Genomic DNA, 17,746 nt, shown 5'->3' on the forward strand with positions numbered 1-17,746 from the left:
TTACGACGGGGAATGCGGAAGAAGAGGACGCTTGGCCGGAGGACGACTGGCAGTCGGCCGAAAACGAAACTTAGCCGTGGAGGGAGACCGGAGGGCACCGAAGGACCGGCGCAGGCACAGGACGGCTGCAGGAGGCTTGGGAAAGCCCCCAGGTAAGTGATTTTTTTTTCCCCCACCAGTTAAGGTTCCCTTTAAAGGTGAAAGTGCAATACATTATCAACCAGCGCTGGTTAAGGACATTTTTTTCTATGGCAGCCTGCAGGCAGTATGGCGGGTGGGTATAGGGGTTAGTGCAATTGTGTGGGACGGTATTGTAAATTATCTGGTGTGTTAGCAATACAATTATGAATACACTACAGATTATGGCAATCTGTCTCATGCGCTTTATCTAGGCAGTGCTTGTTGTTAGAGCATGGTATCATGAAATCATGTGATGTCATTTCAGGGACCTGGGAGTTAAGGGTGGATCTCCAAGACTCTGACTTTGTGCGATATTCTGCCAAATACAATTCCTTCAAAGTTCTGGGAGAATCTGAGAAGTACAAGTTGGTGCTGGGAAGCTTTACAGGTGGCAATGCAGGTAAATAAGCCAAAAAATACATATTACTTTTTGCTACTATATCCTATGTTCTCTTCACCATTGCGAAAACATTGTCCATTCTTCATAAAGTGTACCCAAGGCCTCAAAAAGTTAAAACATTAAATACGAGTACCTAAATTATAAATTACAGTTTGCTTTAAACCTAATAAGTGGCCAAGATATATAAAATCATACATGATAAAGTGTGATTTTTCTCACCCCCAGGGCCCGTATTCCACATATGGAGCTTGATTCACTAAACCGTGATAACTCATATCACGGACGCGCTAGCGTTTTTGTGTGCGTTTTCGTGAAAATTGCATGCGAAAACGAACGCAGAAAACGAAAACTTAGTTAATCAAGCCCAAGGTCTTGAAATCCCCACCCCAGTGTAAAATTGGGCACTAGCATTTTTTGTCTTTCCAAACCATAGGTGCAAAGGATGCTAGGGGATTGATTCAGATCCATTTCCATACATCACAAATAAGAATTATAGCCAACAGACATGCTAAGACAGACTGCAGCAGTTCTCCTGTATCTCCTCTCTGTTACACACTGTGAAAAGAGAAGTAATTTGATCCAGGCAGGCAGAGGGCAGGGGAGGGAGGGGCAGGGGAGTTAACCAGTCTGGAGGGGAGGACACAAAGATTCAGCATTAGGATAAATAAGGAAGTACTGCTACAGATATAAATGTGAGTCTGTTCTATCCACTATGATGTACCAGATTAAGGGCTCAGACATACTATAAGTGCTTTTCTGAGCGTTTTTTAAAAATTGTTCCCATTCACTTTCATTAAAATCTGGGTAAAAATCAGCTAAAAATTGCATAAAAATGTATGCAATTGGGGCGATCAATCGCAAGCGCTCAGAAAAGCACTTATAGTATGTTTGAGCCCTTTATGTTCATCTAACTCTACACAGTGCATAGCAGGCATATATGTATTGCTATTCAGACCTTTTTTTAGCTGGAGGTGGTCTTTAAGAAAAGGGAAGCCACTGGGTGCTATAGAGGCTTCCTACACCGTCCTCCGGTCCACCATTGCTGAGCTCGGACTTTCTAGAAATTACTGACAGGGGCTTGTTCATAGGAACATCGAGGGCATGCTCCTCTTCAGCCATTCCTACGCCTGAGCAGTGAGCTAAAGCCAATAGTGCACAAGCGGCTCCATACTTCTGCGCAGGTGCAACCAAGTGCTTGGGCCAGAAGGGGAACTTGGCCCCGATGTTAAGGAGTTAAATGTAAAAATACTCTCATTCATAAAGTCCTAAAATATTAATTCCTGTACAGAAGAGCTTTCAAATCAGCCCTATAGTAGAGAAACAGTAACAGTAGAGATTGGCTGAAAACTATTAGCATGGCCAATAACCAGCCCCTCTGCTGTAACAATAACATTATCATTAGAGATGGCTCGAATGCGAGCACTATCCTGAGGACATCCGGTATTCCTGCTCGCCGCGAACACATAGCGCGATTTGACCCGCCCCCATACATCTTCATTGAGCTAAACTTTGACCCCTTACATCACAGTCAGCAGGCACATGGCAGCCAATCAGCCTGCACTACCTTATGGACCCCCCGCCCCTATAAAAATGCTGCAGCGCCCGCCATGTTCCAGTGTGTCTTTGTAAGAGAACGCGGAAAAGCCGCCGCGTGTGCTGATAACAAGGTGGCTGATTCCGCGTCCAATGCAGTGGTTTGCACGCGGAAGCGTGCGTCTGGTAACATGGCAGAACGCGGAAAAGCCGCCGCATGTATTGACAACAAGGCGGCTGGTTCCGCGTCCAGCGTGGTGGTTTGCACGCAGCAGCATGTGTCTGGTGTGGCTGAGACTGTTAGTTCACACAGGCTTAGGAATACGCGCGCGCGCGCTGAGAGGCAGAACTTTTATGATGGGCAAGGGGGGATCAGCTGACCGAGCCGATCAGCTGACCCCAGAGCTGGTAACTATTGGTTGATCACTTAAGGGTGGGGCCAGAGAGCACTACTCCATATATAGTTACTGCTGTCCAGTCACAAGTTGTCTGCCGTTGTGAACACTACGTGGAAGCACTCAGACCTTAGTCAGATCCAACAGTGTGTTTGAACCAGGAGGACCTGGGAATTCACACTGAGCCAGTTAACTTGTATTATTACTCTGTTATATGTTAGACTAGTTCCAGGGTGTAGAGAACACGGACCTCACACCCAGACAAGGGAACTTGTGTTATCAATCTGTTATACATCAGACTAGTTCCAGGGTGTAGAGACCACGGACCTCACACCCAGACTAGGGAACTTGTGTTATCAATCTGTTATACATCAGACTAGTTCCGGGGTGTAGAGACCACGGACCTCACACCCAGACTAGGGAACTTGTGTTATCAATCTGTTATACATCAGACTAGTTCCAGGGTGTAGAGACCACAGACCTCACACCCAGACTAGGGAACTTGTGTTATCAATCTGTTATACATCAGACTAGTTCCAGGGTGTAGAGACCACGGACCTCACACCCAGATTAGGGAACTTGTTATACATCAGACTAGTTCCAGGGTGTAGAGACCACAGACCTCACACCCAGACTAGGCATTATTTGATATCTGTTATGACTTATCGCTTTCCTGACTATTCCTCTGATCACTGATTCGGTACCTTGCATATCTGATATTCCGTTGCCAAACCCTGCTTGCCTTGGATACCGAATCAGCCTTCTGTCTATGTACCTTATCTGTCCATGTGTTGCCGACCTGGCTTGCCCGACCTCGAGAGCTATCTCTCCCCTTAAGAGATAGTCTCCGGATCAGATAGTGACATCCACCTTCTGGTGTCACTCACCCTCTGGTCCTTCCTGTCTCCAGCCTGACTCCACCCCGTGGAGAGTCTCAGGCTGCTGGAAGGTTCCCGTACTCTCTAAAGCAGTATTGCCTATACTGCCTAATATTACCTGCTCATCAGGTGTGTTTCTCAAAGTATTGCTGTTACACCAAACACTCTTATATACATAGGTGTCCAGAGGTTAGTAATATATCTGTACTATCGGTGATTCTGCAGATCATCAATAATCACGTATATATCTGCATTCTTGGTGATACTGCAGATCACCAATAATCAGATTCTCTCTGCGTGCTGACACTGATCGTTACAGTCTTCAGCTGGAATAGTGAGAGGAAGGGACAGAGCTTGCTGGAGATGGGGAAAGCATTAGCTAGTAGAGATGTCGTGAACCTCCGATTTTCGGTTCGCGAACTTCCGCGAATGGTTCGGTTCGCGAAAAAGTTCGCGAACCGCAATAGACTTCAATGGGGAGGCGAACTTTGAAAATTTGAAAAAATTCTACCAACTACAAAAATGATAGAAAACATGTTTCAAGAGCTCTAATACCTGGAGGCACACCTGATTGAGTGAAATACACATCACTGCTGGAGGACCCGCCCACCCTCCCTCCTCCAAGCTAGGTCCTTTATACCATTTGACTCAATTGTCTGCCTACACTAATTAATTATGGCACAGCTGCTACACACTCTGCTAGGGAGATTTTAATTGGCCTCCTCCCACCTACTTCCTCCTCCCTCCTACCGGAGGGAGGAGGGTCTCTTCTGCCAGGGAATAATACTGTTTTAAAAACCAGTATACATCATACCATAGCTGGGAATTGAACCCAGATCTCACTGAATGGTGGGCAAGTCACCCTAACCACTGTACCACTACAGTAGTAAGTGAAGCTGGCCTAAAAATTACCATTTATGCTCAATGCAATAGAACCATTAGGTTGCTTAAAGGAGAACTGTAGTGAGAGGTATATGGAGGCTGCCATATTGATTTCCTTTTAAGCTATACCAGTTGCCTGGCAGCCCTGCTGATCTATTTGGCTGCAGTAGTGTGAATCACACCAGAAACAAGCATGCAGCTAATCTTGTCAGATCTTACAAAAATGGCAAACACCAGATCTGCTGCATGCTTGTTCAGGGTCTAGGGCTAAAAGTATTGGAGGCAGAGGATCTGCAGGATAGCCAGGTAACTGGTATTGCTTAAAAGGAAATCAATATGGTAGCCTCCATATACCTTTCACTACAGTTCTCCTTTAAAGGGAACCTTAACTTAGAGTGATATTGATGTTTCCTGTAAACAATACCAGTTGCCTGGCAGTCCAGCTGATCTTTGTGACTGTAATAGTGGCTGAATCACACCCTGAAACAAGCATACAGCTAATCCAGTCTGACTTCAGTCAGAGCACCTGATCTGCATGCTTGTTCGGGGGCTGTGGCTAAAAGTATTAGAGACACAGGATCAGCAGGCGATTCAGGCAACTGGTATTATTTTAAAAGGAAAAATCCATATCCTTCTCCGTTTAGGTTCCCTTTAAGGATTTGTAGCATAAAAGCCAACTCACATTTGGCTGGGATTTGAACCTGGGTCTCACTGTGTGGTGGGCAAGCACACTAACCACTGTACCAACTGAAGCTGGCCTAAAATTTACCATTTATGCTCAATACAAGAGAAAAAGTAGATAAGACAAATAACATTTATATCACACTTTTCTCCTGGTGGACTCAAAGCACCAGAGCTGCAGCCACTAGGGCATGCTCTATAGGCAGTAGCAGTGTTAGGAAGACTTGCCTAAGGTATCCTACTGAATAGGTGCTGGCTTACTGAACAGACAGAGCTGAGATTTGAACTCTGGTCTCCTGTGTCAGAGGCAGAGCCCTTGACCATTACACCATGCAGCCACTGCTTACAGATATATATAGCCAGACATGGCCTTGTCTTTTGTGTTCAACAGTTGTCAAGAGAAAAATTAGACAAGATAGCAGTGTTAGGAAGACTTGCCTAAGGTCTCCTACTGAATAGGTGCTGGCTTACTGAACAGACAGAGCTGAGATTTGAACTCTGGTCTCCTTTGTCAGAAGCAGCGCCCTTATCCATTACGCCATGCAGCCACTGCTTAAAGATATTTAGCCAGACATGGCCTTGTCTTTTGTGTTCAACAGTTGTCACGAGAAAAATTAGACAAGATAGCAGTGTTAGGAAGACTTACCTAAGGTCTCCTACTGAATAGGTGCTGGCTTACTGAACAGACAGAGACGAGATTCGAACTCTGGTCTCCTGTGTCAGAGGCAGAGCCATTCACCATTACACCATGCAGCCACTGCCTACAGACACGTAGCCAGACACGTAGCCAGACATGTAGCCAGACATGGTCTTGTATTTTGTGTTCAACAGTTGTCAAGAGAAAAATTAGACAAGATAGCAGTGTTAGGAAGACTTGCCTAAGGTCTCCTACTGAATAGGTGCTGGCTTACTGAACAGACAGAGACAAGATTCGAACTCTGGTCTCCTGTGTCAGAGGCATTCACCATTACACCATGCAGCCACTGCCTACAGACATGTAGCCAGACATGTAGCCAGACATGGCCTTGTATTTTGTGTTCAACAGTTGTCAAGAGAAAAATTAGACAAGATAGCAGTGTTAGGAAGACTTGCCTAAGGTCTCCTACTGAATAGGTGCTGGCTTACTGAACAGACAGAGACGAGATTCAAACTCTGGTCTACTGTGGCAGAGGCAGAGTCCTTCACCATTACACCATGCATCCACTGCTTACAGGTCTGTAGCCAGGCATGGCCTTGTCCTTTGTGTTCAACAGTTGTCCAAAGAGAACCTCAGATAGCCAGGTAGATTCATATCTCTCTCTCTCTCTCTCTCTCTCTCTCTCTCTCTCTCTCTCTCTCTCTCTCTCTCTCTCTCTCTCTCTCTCTCTCTCTCTCTCTCTCTCTCTCTCTAGTAGGGATGGTCACCGCTTTCCGCGGAATTGTATTTTGAGCATAAATGGATTGAGCATAAATGGTACATGCTAGGCTGGCTTCAGCATGTAGTGTTGGTGAGAGAGAGAGAGAGAGATGAATCTACCTGGCTATCTGGGGTTCTCTTTGGACAACTGTTGAACACAAAATACAAGGCCATGTCTGGCTACAAGTCTGTAAGCAGTGGATGCATGGTGTAATGGTTAATGGCTCTGCCTCTGGCACAGGAGACCAGAGTTCGAATCTTGTCTCTGTCTGTTCAGTAAGCCAGCACCTATTCAGTAGGAGACCTTAGGCAAGTCTTCCTAACACTGCTATCTTGTCTAATTTTTCTCTTGACAACTGTTGAACACAAAATACAAGGCCATGTCTGGCAACATATCTGTGCTACTGCCTATAGAGTGTGCCCTAGTGGCTGCAGCTCTGGTGCTTTGAGTCTGCCAGGAGAAAAGTGTGATATAAATGTTATTTGTCTTGTCTAATTTTTCTCTTGCATTAAGCATAAATGGTACATGCTAGGCTACTTTCAGCTACTTTCAGCTACTTTCAGCTACTTTCAGCTACTTTCAGCTACTTTCAGCTACTTTCAGCTACTTTCAGCTACTTTCAGCTAGTAGTGTTGGTGGTACAATGGATATGTTAGTTGCCTACCATACACTGAGGCCTGGGTTCAAATCCCTATCATGGTATATAAGCTGGTTTTTGAAATACTGGAATTCCCTGGCAGATGAGACCCTCCTCCCTCTGGTAGGAGGAAGGAGGGAATAGATAGAGGGGTAGAGGGTAGAGGGTAGAGGGAGGAGGGAGGAACCCACAAACAGGCTAATTAAAATCTCCCTAGCAGAGTGTGTAGCAGCTGTCTCTTTACTAATTAGTGTAGGCAGTATAAGGACCTTACTTGGAGGGGGGTGGGCCTCTAGCATTGAGAGCAGTGTGTATGGCAATAATGTGTCTGCTGGCTGTAATATAAAGAGTCAAAGGTTTGCTCAATAGAGCTTTATGGGGCGAAGCAAACTTCCGGGAAAGTTCGCGTTTGGTAGGCGAACGCGAACCCCCGAAGTTCGCCGGCGAACAGTTCGCGACATCTCTATTAGCTAGGCTTGTTTATTTTGATCCTCGCTGGCTGATTGCTGTTTAATCACCCCAAGCAGCCCTTCTAAGGGCTACTTCATTCTTCTGCTGTTTTTTTTTCTTTTTTGTGTGTGTGCGACACTCCACAGCCCACAGGTACCCACCACAGTGCCCAGTGCCCACTATAATCATGTGTCACAATAGACAGAAGCACAATAGTGCTCCAGGACCTTTGTTATTATCACTAAATTGTGTTTGAACTGTTGTCTATTCTCAGTGTCTGTCTGATAGTCAGCAGAAAGACCCCACTGGCACTGAGTCACACCTGTGCCCATTTTTATAATATTTTAATATAATTCTGTGCCACATTTAAAAGCATCATTTCAGATGCAGCCTTAGTGGTATGCGCTGGCGTTCTCCTCGCTGTTCTACCAAATGTAAGTTACACATTTTTCTTGCTTAGCTGCTCCCAAGGTTTTAAATTTAGGTTAGGTCACTTGCCCGGAGGTTTGCCTCACCGTGGCGCAAGTGTCTAGTATAATATACTTTGCATGCAAACCATATTGGAAGCTAAAGTACCTCCTAGTTTAATAAATGTTAGCACTTGTCTTGGATGCAGGGCATGCATTTTTCAGTCTGGCAGAGGCGGTGTATGCCTGTTCGATTAACCATTCAATTGCAACATGTGTTTAGGGATGCGCAGCCTCCCCCCCCCCCCCCCGGGAGAAGGGGTGGAGCTTGGGGGGAAGGGGCAGAGCTACATGGGGAAGGGGAGGAGCAGGGAGAGAAGCCGGAGCGCCTGAGTGAGATTCAGGCGCACATGGGAGACATTGGGGCGCAGCTAAAGGAGGAATGGGTGGAGCTTGTGGAGAAGCAGGTGCACATGAGAGAGAATCGGGCGCAGCTAAAAGGAGAAGGGGGTGGAGCTACAGGGAGAGGGGGCGGAGCAGGGAGAGAAGCAGGCGCGCCTGAGAGAGATTTAGGTACACATGAGAAAAATTGGGGTGCAGCTAAGGGAGGAAGCGGTGGAGCTTGGGTTCACATTTATAAGCAGCCCTTTATTCCTCAAATGTAGGAATGAACTATGATTTCTGCCCTTTGAGGACTAAAACCGATTCTGTGTCAACTCCGTAATTTTTGGTGAGACTGAGCGTTAGATCCACCTGGATGTGAGGTGGTCACATCTACACAGGTAGTTAATCAGCTCTACGGAGACACTAATGACCTCACCTGTGATTGTGTGTGGTTTCCTTCAAAACATGTACTGTTGGTGGGCCTTGAGGACAGGGTTGGGGAGCTCTGCTTATAGAACATGTAATCAGACACAGGATCAGACTCAGCTCTGGCATAACAACCTAGTGGAGAGCAGAGAAATTGCAGCATCAGCACTGTTGGTGGGCCTTGAGGACAGGGCTGGGGAACACTGTCCTATAGTATTTGAATATGGTGCTGATATTAATGTCCAGATATCTCAGCACTCATACCTCCTAAACACTCCATTTTGAGGGTAGGGATGAGACCTGAACTACCTCTGTGCCCAATTGAAGCCCCTTACATAGACAAATGCTAGGGGGTGGGGGATATTACAGCTGACCAGGGTCGGTGCAGTGTCTGGGGGCAGGCACAAGCTGAGACACCAGAATATCTGCAGCCAGGGGTTAAGGGGCCAGACCTTGATGGTCCGGATAGAGTTGATACTGAATGTGTTCATTCTGTTAGGTTTCTCTTCAGTCCCTGTTGACCCTCCCACGAAGGAAGAGGCGTTACCCAGTAGTGGAGTCTAGGTGACCACGGGTCTTTACCCACACCCCCTTGAGGGGAGTGCAGGACCACAAACCCAGGAGGGGGATGTGGAACTTCGCTGCCTAGTGCCCTACCAGGTCACTACTGGGATTGCCTCAGCAAGTGGTTGGAAGAACAGGTGACACTAATAGTGAAGTAGACTTATGTAGAGGAGATGTAGAGATCCAGGCCGGAAGGCGTACTATGCAGGTCCGTGCAAGCGGCAGACAGCGGAGATCCAGGTAGCAGGCCAAGGTTCAGGGCAGGCGGCAGACAGCGGGAATCCAGGTAACAAGCCAAGGGTCAGGGCAGGTGGCAGACAGCGGTAATCCAGGTAACAAGCCAAGGGTCAGGGCAGGCGGAGATCAGCGGTAGTCGGGGTCACGGGCCAAGGTCACAACAGGGAATCAGATCAGAATCAACAAGAGCAGGAACACGGTTCGCCAACAGGCTAGCCAAACTGCCAGAACGAGCAGCACTGCAGCTGAGGGCAGTGCTGCTTATATACTTGAATTTGGCGCCGAAATTAGCGTGCGCAACACACTGCGCACGCGCATGCGTGCACGCGTGCGAGGGCTCACGCGCATGCGCGAGCATCCCTATGCGCGCGCAACACTTTGTGCGCACGCGCACAGCGCGCCGTGCCGCGCGCCGCACCTGAAGGGAACACAGGAAAGCGAATGAGCCCCTTTGCGTGCGCACCAAGGGCGACATCCCAGAATGACGTGACCGGCCGCCAAGGTGAGTGTAACACATTCTTCATGTCATGACTGAAGGTGACTTACATATATCATGAAATGCTTAAAAACACCAATTATCGGGTTTCACATGCCTCGAGAGAGTCAAAGCAAGGATGACTATAATAAGTGAACAATACACCTTCTCTTTTCACGGCGGGGGAGGGTCTGGTTTCTTGTGTCCATCCTGAGTCCTCAGGATCAGACCATGTGAATTAATGATATTTTCTTCTGTTCCAGCGGATTCTTTGTCCCACCACAATGGGATGATGTTCACCACTCTGGACCAGGACAATGACATACATGGCAACTCCGTAAATTGTGCCAGAAATTATAAAGGAGGATGGTGGTACAATAACTGTCACAGCACAAATCTAAATGGTTTATACATGCCTGGAAAAGTGGATCCCTCAGGCATGAGTTGGTTCCATTCCAGGAACAGCCATTATGCCTACAAACAGTCTGAGATGAAGATTAGGCCAATGTAACATGCAGCAAGTACCCAGAAGACATTTGCACTTGCCACTTTGCAATAAATGATTACTTCAGAATCAAACCTATAGGCACCACTGCAGATTTGCTTTACCCTCTTCTACATGTGAAAAGGGATCTTCAACTATCTGAATGTTTAGTTGAAACATACGGTCATATGATCTATACTCCCTGTTTATCAGCTAATATATTTCTCCCTATGGGGGAGGGATCTCAGTTCCCTGTGACACCACATGCCCAATTAAAACTTTTCTTCATGATGTACATTTGATACAGTGCAATAGGCAAGATTTCAGCATGGCTGGCCATTTCCTAATACTATATGTAGCAGAATCTCACTGTGGGGTGATACTTTGTGCTGCATTCTGCAACAATTTCGGTGAGGAGGTCATATGGGTGGTGGTTCCTCACTCTTGCTAGTAACAATATCTAGAAGTAATATGATGACGAAGAATATGAAAAATCCCAGCTGTTAGCAGAAATTTTTTTTTACACATTCAGCTGCTAGCTAGATCTGTCTTAGCATCTAGGCTGTGTGTAATGCTGATACATTTTAGTGATCAGAGCTGTTTCTCAGACCAGGAAAACTCCACCCACGTGAAGGCAGCAGGAAGTGATGACACTTTGTATTTGTATAAATAATAACCTCCTGAACTAGAGTAACACTCAAAACCTGTATTGTATCTTCTGTGATGATCTCTGTCTGTGCATCCTATTACAATAATAAATCAGTTATTATTGACGATGAATGCATTTGTTTTTACTGCAGTCTGTTTGTATTTGTTTCATTTTTAAGGATCATTTTTGGCCATTTATGTGCCCTAGGATGAATAAACTACTGTCACCTCCTTCACCTACTCAAGAGAAAAACTATTAAATTAAATATTTAAAAACTAAATATTTAAAATGATAAAAAATACTACCAGTTAAATTAGTCTTACAAAAATAATTTGATGGCAGTTATTGAATGCTGCTTAAAGGGGTTCTGTGGAGGGTTTAAAAAATAAAAAAACTGACACTCACCTGGGGCTTCTATCGACCCCCTGCAGCTGTCATGTCCCGCGCCGTCCTCCTACAATTCTCCATTCCCCGCCACCGTTCCCGATCTAATTATTCGTCTAACTAGACGAATACTGCACCCTCCCGCTCGCATCTCTAGGAGCTTAGAACGCATGTGAGCACGGGAGCAAACACGCGCGGCCATGGCCACAGTTGTATTAGAGGATTACCAGGACCGGCAGCAGGGAAAGGAGGATCGTAGGAGGACGGCGTAGGACATGACAGCTGCAGGGGGACGATAAGTGTCAGTTTTTTGTTTTTTAAACTGTCCACAGAACCACTTTAAGTTCATGAACCTGGACCATGTATGGTAAGAATTGATCACTGTTGAATTCCATTTGGATGGTTATCAGTCAGCTAGTCATATCAGGCTATTATTGACCCATGTATGGCTCACTTTAGATTCACCTCTAAGCTATCTTATCTTCTGTGAATGGGATATCTCCTCTGAATTTGTTTACATAATGACTTTTTGAATAGAACCGGGTAAAACGTTTATAAATTATAAACGAGAAAAAAGTGAAGTTTTCTTTCAAATTGGAGAGAACAAAGGACTCTCCCAATCAAAAGTTCTGATGGTGTCACCGAGTGCTTATATGGTTTCATTTCTTAAATATGCTCCACTTAACTTGTGTAGGGAGAGTGGGGGCAGAAGTGAAAACTTTAGGAAAACACCCATATCCTTATAGATAGAAAAAACTTTTCACGAGAGTGCTTTAGACCTTGCTCCTTAGATATAGTAATAATGTAGAAAATGTATTAAGTGTATAATGTTATATTTTATTTAAAATTAAAAGTAATAAAAAAAAATAATCCAGAATGAAGAAATAACATGCACAATCACACACACACACACACGCACACACCTAGTGAAAAAGCAGAGTGTGAGTTGAAGAAACTTCCATCCCATGTATGGTATTGGACTACCAGAGCTATAAATATCCCTCTCACACAGCACAATAACATCTGTTGGACAGTACAGTGTAGAGGAAACAGCTGTGACCAGTGATGAAGATGTGGACCATACCATTGCTCCTCGTGATGGCCACTGTCAGTGATGCTGAGGATACTTGTCCTGGTAAGATTCTCACACTTTTGTTCAAGCTTTAAATATGTGAATTTCCTCATGCCTATTGCCTACACATTTTCTTCAATGATAAAGTTTAGTAGAAGGAGAAATGTTCATAATACATTTTTGACCACCAGTCAAGACAACCAGGAGGTGAGATGGTTCACCATATATTGTTCTAGTCTTCTCCATGCAACTGGCTGAAGTACTCCACTCAGTGCAGATTCCTACTTTTTAAGGGGTACATTATGTGCTATAACTTTTACTTTTTGCTTAGGATGCTTAGACTTTTTCTCTCCTTATCCAGTAAAACTTCTTTCAATACCTACCAAGTAGAATCATACTACAAATAAGATAAACAAAGTCATGTCAATCTTTGGTAAATCTGGAACAACTCATTTTTTTGTGAAATTTCTGCTTGGTATGTACTGAGATGTTATTAATGATATAAATAAGGTGAATAATGGATGAGGTGAGAAAATTCATGAATAAAGCTTAGTTCATCAGGGCATTTTTTTAGAATATGTATTATAATAATTATTATGGAGGTTATTTATGATGGAATTATCATCATCATCATCATCATCATCATTTAGAAGATGGTGGAGGATTGGGACACTCATTCAGATTCCGGTAAATAGAAATTCCTGCATTTTTGATCAGAAGTCAGATTTCCGCAACGTTAATCAGAATTTGGCAGCAGAAATCAGATTTCTACAGAAATACCAAGTTACAGCAACTTGGTAATTTTCGCCCAACTCAGAAGCAGTGGACCAATTAGAGAATGCAGAATTTTTTTCTCGGATTTCCACGGTAGTTTTAGACCAATCACAAGACTCTGATACTATAGAGGTTTTTTGAGTCTTGTGATTGGCTTACGATTTCTGAGTTATTCCATTTTCTATTGACAAAATCACTAGATTCTCTGATTGGTCCCATATTACCGAGTATTTCCAAATTCCGAGTCGTGTAATTACCTAAGTAAGACTCGGAATTCGGAAATTTGAATTCAAAAATCAGATTACCTTTGGTATGCCGCATTATTGGTAATCGGCATTTTTGGAAATTGGATTTTCGATGTAATCGGAAAAAGGCATTTCCGACTATCTCTACTGGAGAACATAGATGATCCGAAAAGCTGGCCTGGAACAAAAAAACAACAACTAATAATGGGCAAAAATGTGTTCTGTTCCAGTCACCTTCAAGTGTTCACAGCAAAAACTTATCTTTGAGACCCTTTTTATAAGACAAGACAAATGGCATTTATATTACGCTTTTCTCCTGGCGGGCTCAAAGCGCTTTTCCACTTACTGTGTTGCATTGATCACCAGTGGTGCTCATCACAAGCTCGTGATCCCGAGTAACTCGTGATCATGAACCTTTTTTTACGGTCACGAGGTTCGTGATCGGTACTAGTGATCAGCTCTTAATCACGAATGCACTCATGATCGCACTCGTTACTTGACTCGTGATCACGAGTTACTCGGGATCTCAAGTCGGTATTCACAATTAAAAACCAACTTTAACTTAACGGTTAATAGCAAAGCCCCTTTTCATTCTAGAAACACCAAATTTGCAGGTTATGTTAAGAAGAACAATGGGAACAAGGGGAATTTTTTTTTTCAAAAAGACCTTATAGATTTTGAGAAAATCGATTTGATTTGAAAGTTTCAAAGGAAAAAAATATACACTTAAATGCGGTAAATGACAGTTAATGTAGCAAACCTAACGGTAGTGTAAATTTACATATATCAAAATACATATATACTGTATATATACAGTGCTGCCCATAATTATTCATACCCCTGGCTATTTTTGACTTAAAGTTACCCAGCAAGTAATTTTTTGACGGAAAATGACATAGATGTCTTCCAAAAGATAATAAGACGATATAAAGGGAGGGGGACACCAAGAGCCCAATAGTGTGATATTGTATACATGAAAATTAATAATGAGTAATATAACCATTTAATACTCACAAACCAGGGTTACCATAAGGCAACCACTGTGAAGGCAGGTGGGGAGATTAACCTGACCCCACTCAGGATTAAAAGTCGCTCTCTGTAGATGGGAAGAAGATGGGTACAACCCTCCACCAAGGGTGGACTTAGCAATATGTAGAAGCTTTCCAGAGGCGCCAATAGAATAAAAGTCACTTAAACGAGCTTAAAACCGATGGGGCAGTGGTGGGCCTATCCCATCCATGCGGACAAAGCAAACAAAGGAAGGACTGTGGCATCAACAGTCAAACAATAATTTATTTATACTCCACAGTAAAAATAGGCAATGCATTTCACGGGCTCAATCCCGCTTCATCAGGCCAATCAAAAAGGAGCATACAGCTTACCAGCATCAAAACCACACTGAGCACCTCATTGATGCTGATAAGCTGTATGCTCCTTTTTGATTGGCCTGATGAAGTGGGATTGAGCCCGTGAAATGTATTGCCTATTTTTACTGTGGAGTATAAATAAATTGTTGTTTGACTGTTGATGCCACAGTCCTTCCTTTGTTTGCTTTGTCCTCATGGATGGGATAGGCCAACCACTGCCCCATCGGTTTTTAAGCTCGTTTAAGTGACTTTTATTCTATTGGCGCCTCTGGAAAGCTTCTACAATAATAAGACGATGTACAAGAGGCATTATTGAATCCTCATGTATTGCTCTTATTTCATGGTGCCATTTACTGTGATTAGGTTCCCTGGTCCATTGGCTAAAAAACACCCTCAAAGCATTAGGCTCCCACCACCATGTTTGACAGTGGGGATGGTGTTCTTTGGGTTGAAGGCATCTCCTTTTTTACGTCAAATGAAGGAAACATCAAACAATTCAATTTTTGTTTCATCTGACTATAACACAAAAGACCAGAAGTCTTCTTCTTTGTCAGATGAGTATTTGCAAAGGCCAGGCGAGATTCTATGTGCTTTATCTGGAAAAGTGGCATCCTCCTTGGTCTGCATCCATGGAACCCAACAGTGTGCAGCGTCTGTTGGATTGTCTGCCTTGAGACATTGCCACCAGCAGAGCCCATATTCACCAGGATGGCCTTTGTGGTGATTCTTGGATTCTTTTTCATCTCTCTCACTATCCTCCTGGCCAGCACAGGTGTCACTTTTGGCTTCCGACCACATCCTCTGAGATTTTCCACAGTGCGAAAGCTCTTGTATTTTTTAATAATACTTTGCACTGTAGCCACTGGAACTAGAAAACATTTAGAAATGGCCTTGTAGTCCTTTCCTGACTTGTGAGCAGCCACAATGCGCAGCCACAGTTCCTCCTCACTGAGCTCCTTTGTCTTAGCCATGACTGTCCACAAACCAAATGCAAAGAGCTGCTTTTAAAAGCACATGGGTCTCTGCCCGCTTCCTCAGGTGAATATGAGTGCCTTAGAGAGTTGCAGAATTTGTTTTTCCCATTTTTTTCTTTTTTTTTTTCAGAATTGCAACCCTGTATTTTGTGATTTTTCTTCTGACTCTTCTTTTTTTGTGCCTATTTTTTATGCAAACTTTCAGAATGGGAATTTTTGATGCATATCAATGAGGTTACTGTATATACTCGCATATAAGCCTAATTTTTCAGCACAAAAATGTGCTGAAAAGTTAACCCCTTGGGTTATATACTAGTCAGTGGAGCAGAATGGATGATGGAGCAGGTTTTGTTACTGGCAGATGAGCATAAGGATCGTTCACTAGTAATCCTGCTCTTGCCAGCTGGCTCCTTGCTGTGTCCGTGCCCCCCTATCCCCTGCAACTTGGTGTGCAGAGTGCGCTGCTTAAGACTACCTGTGTCCCCTGGCTTGTGGAGCGGAGCGTGCTAGCAACGTGTCAGCGGTGCAATGATCAAGGATTCTTCCTGTGTGGCAATCACTGTCTCATATCTATGATGCCATCTAGTGGTGTCCTTGAGGCACAACTGACTACTGGGGGCACATCTGGCTACTGTGGAGTGGGCTATGTCACGATTTCGTGAACGTCATTGCGGCAAGCGCATGTAAATGTGCGCAAACTATGATCTGGAGAGCCCCTTTAATTCATATGCCTGGCTTTTAGAAACTCAGTGTTTTTTCCATCTCACAACCCCGGCATTGGTGGATGTGAATGTTTGTGTTGTACTTACTGAGAGAAGCCATTCACCCTAAAACCAGACCATCCACACAGGAAAAAAGGTTATCTAAAAGGGGGGCAATAAAGATTCTCCAGGAAGTCTCCTATCCTAGTTTTAAACATAAGGAGAGGAACAGATCCGGGTCGTAAACTAATTAGGACCCATTCACATTCCTGCATCTAGCCTGAGGGGAAGTAGAGAGTTAGAGAGAATGACTTTTAATTCACCTTTATATGAAAGAATAAGTCATTCAGACATTTTACTAAATTAATCAGTTTCTGTCGAGGCTAGCCATTACAAAATTAGCAGACCATTAGTAGTAATGATTTGTGTGTGGTGGAACCAATCAGAATGTTCCTACCATTATCCCGAAAACAAGCAACAGCGTGATTTGCCTCGGGATACCCCAAGATGCACATGTTTGGTATCTGTGTGACACAGAGAATGCTAGAAGCGCGCCCGTGTCACTCGCTGCAGGTTTTGGTCAGCTGTTGCCGAGCTATGATCATCTCAGTTATTTCCTATTCTTTCTGCTTATCATGACTAGGGATGGTCGGAATGCCAAATTCCGATTCCGCGGTAATTCCACATTCCGTCATGTACCGATTACCGATTCCGCATTCCGCTACCAATTTCCGCATTCCAAGGCGGAATTTCCGCCGGAAATCGCGGAAATTCCGCCCGACTTTAACATCGATTTTCACAAAAACTATAAGGTCTTTTTGAAAACTTTTTTTTGCATCTTGCTCAGAAGGTTCTGTTTAATAAACCCTGCAAATTTGGTGTTTCTAGGACTCACGGGGGCTTTGCTATTAACTTCTAAAGTCGGTGGATTTTTACTGTAATGTAAAATGCAGAAAATAGACAGATGCAGATTTTCTGCATTTTACATTACAGTAAAAATCCGCCGACTTTAGCGGTTAATAGAAAAGCTCCCTTAAGTCCTAGAAACACCAAATTTTTAGCGTTTATTAAACTGAATCTTGTGAACAAGATGCAAAAAAAAGTTTTCAAAAAGACCTTATAGTTTTTGAGAAAATCGATGTTAAAGTCGGGTGGAATTTCCGCGATTTC

General features: G+C 44.0%; 1 protein-coding gene across 2 annotated transcripts in view; it reads left to right on the top strand.

The window, feature by feature from the left end:
* The window catches only part of LOC137527919 (ficolin-1-like), a 34,678-nt gene extending 23,488 nt beyond the window's left edge, over nt 1-11,190 (top strand). For both annotated transcript variants that reach the window (XM_068248985.1, XM_068248986.1), the window contains 2 exons: nt 446-580; nt 10,190-11,190. In XM_068248985.1, the coding sequence (XP_068105086.1) occupies nt 446-580; nt 10,190-10,437 (383 nt within the window). In that variant the 3' untranslated portion in view covers nt 10,438-11,190. The remainder of the gene's footprint in view (nt 1-445; nt 581-10,189) is intronic.
* Nucleotides 11,191-17,746: the final 6,556 nt, after the last annotated feature.

The sequence above is a fragment of the Hyperolius riggenbachi genome, chromosome 8 (assembly GCF_040937935.1).
Source record: "Hyperolius riggenbachi isolate aHypRig1 chromosome 8, aHypRig1.pri, whole genome shotgun sequence".
NCBI classification, from domain to species: Eukaryota; Metazoa; Chordata; class Amphibia; order Anura; family Hyperoliidae; genus Hyperolius; species Hyperolius riggenbachi.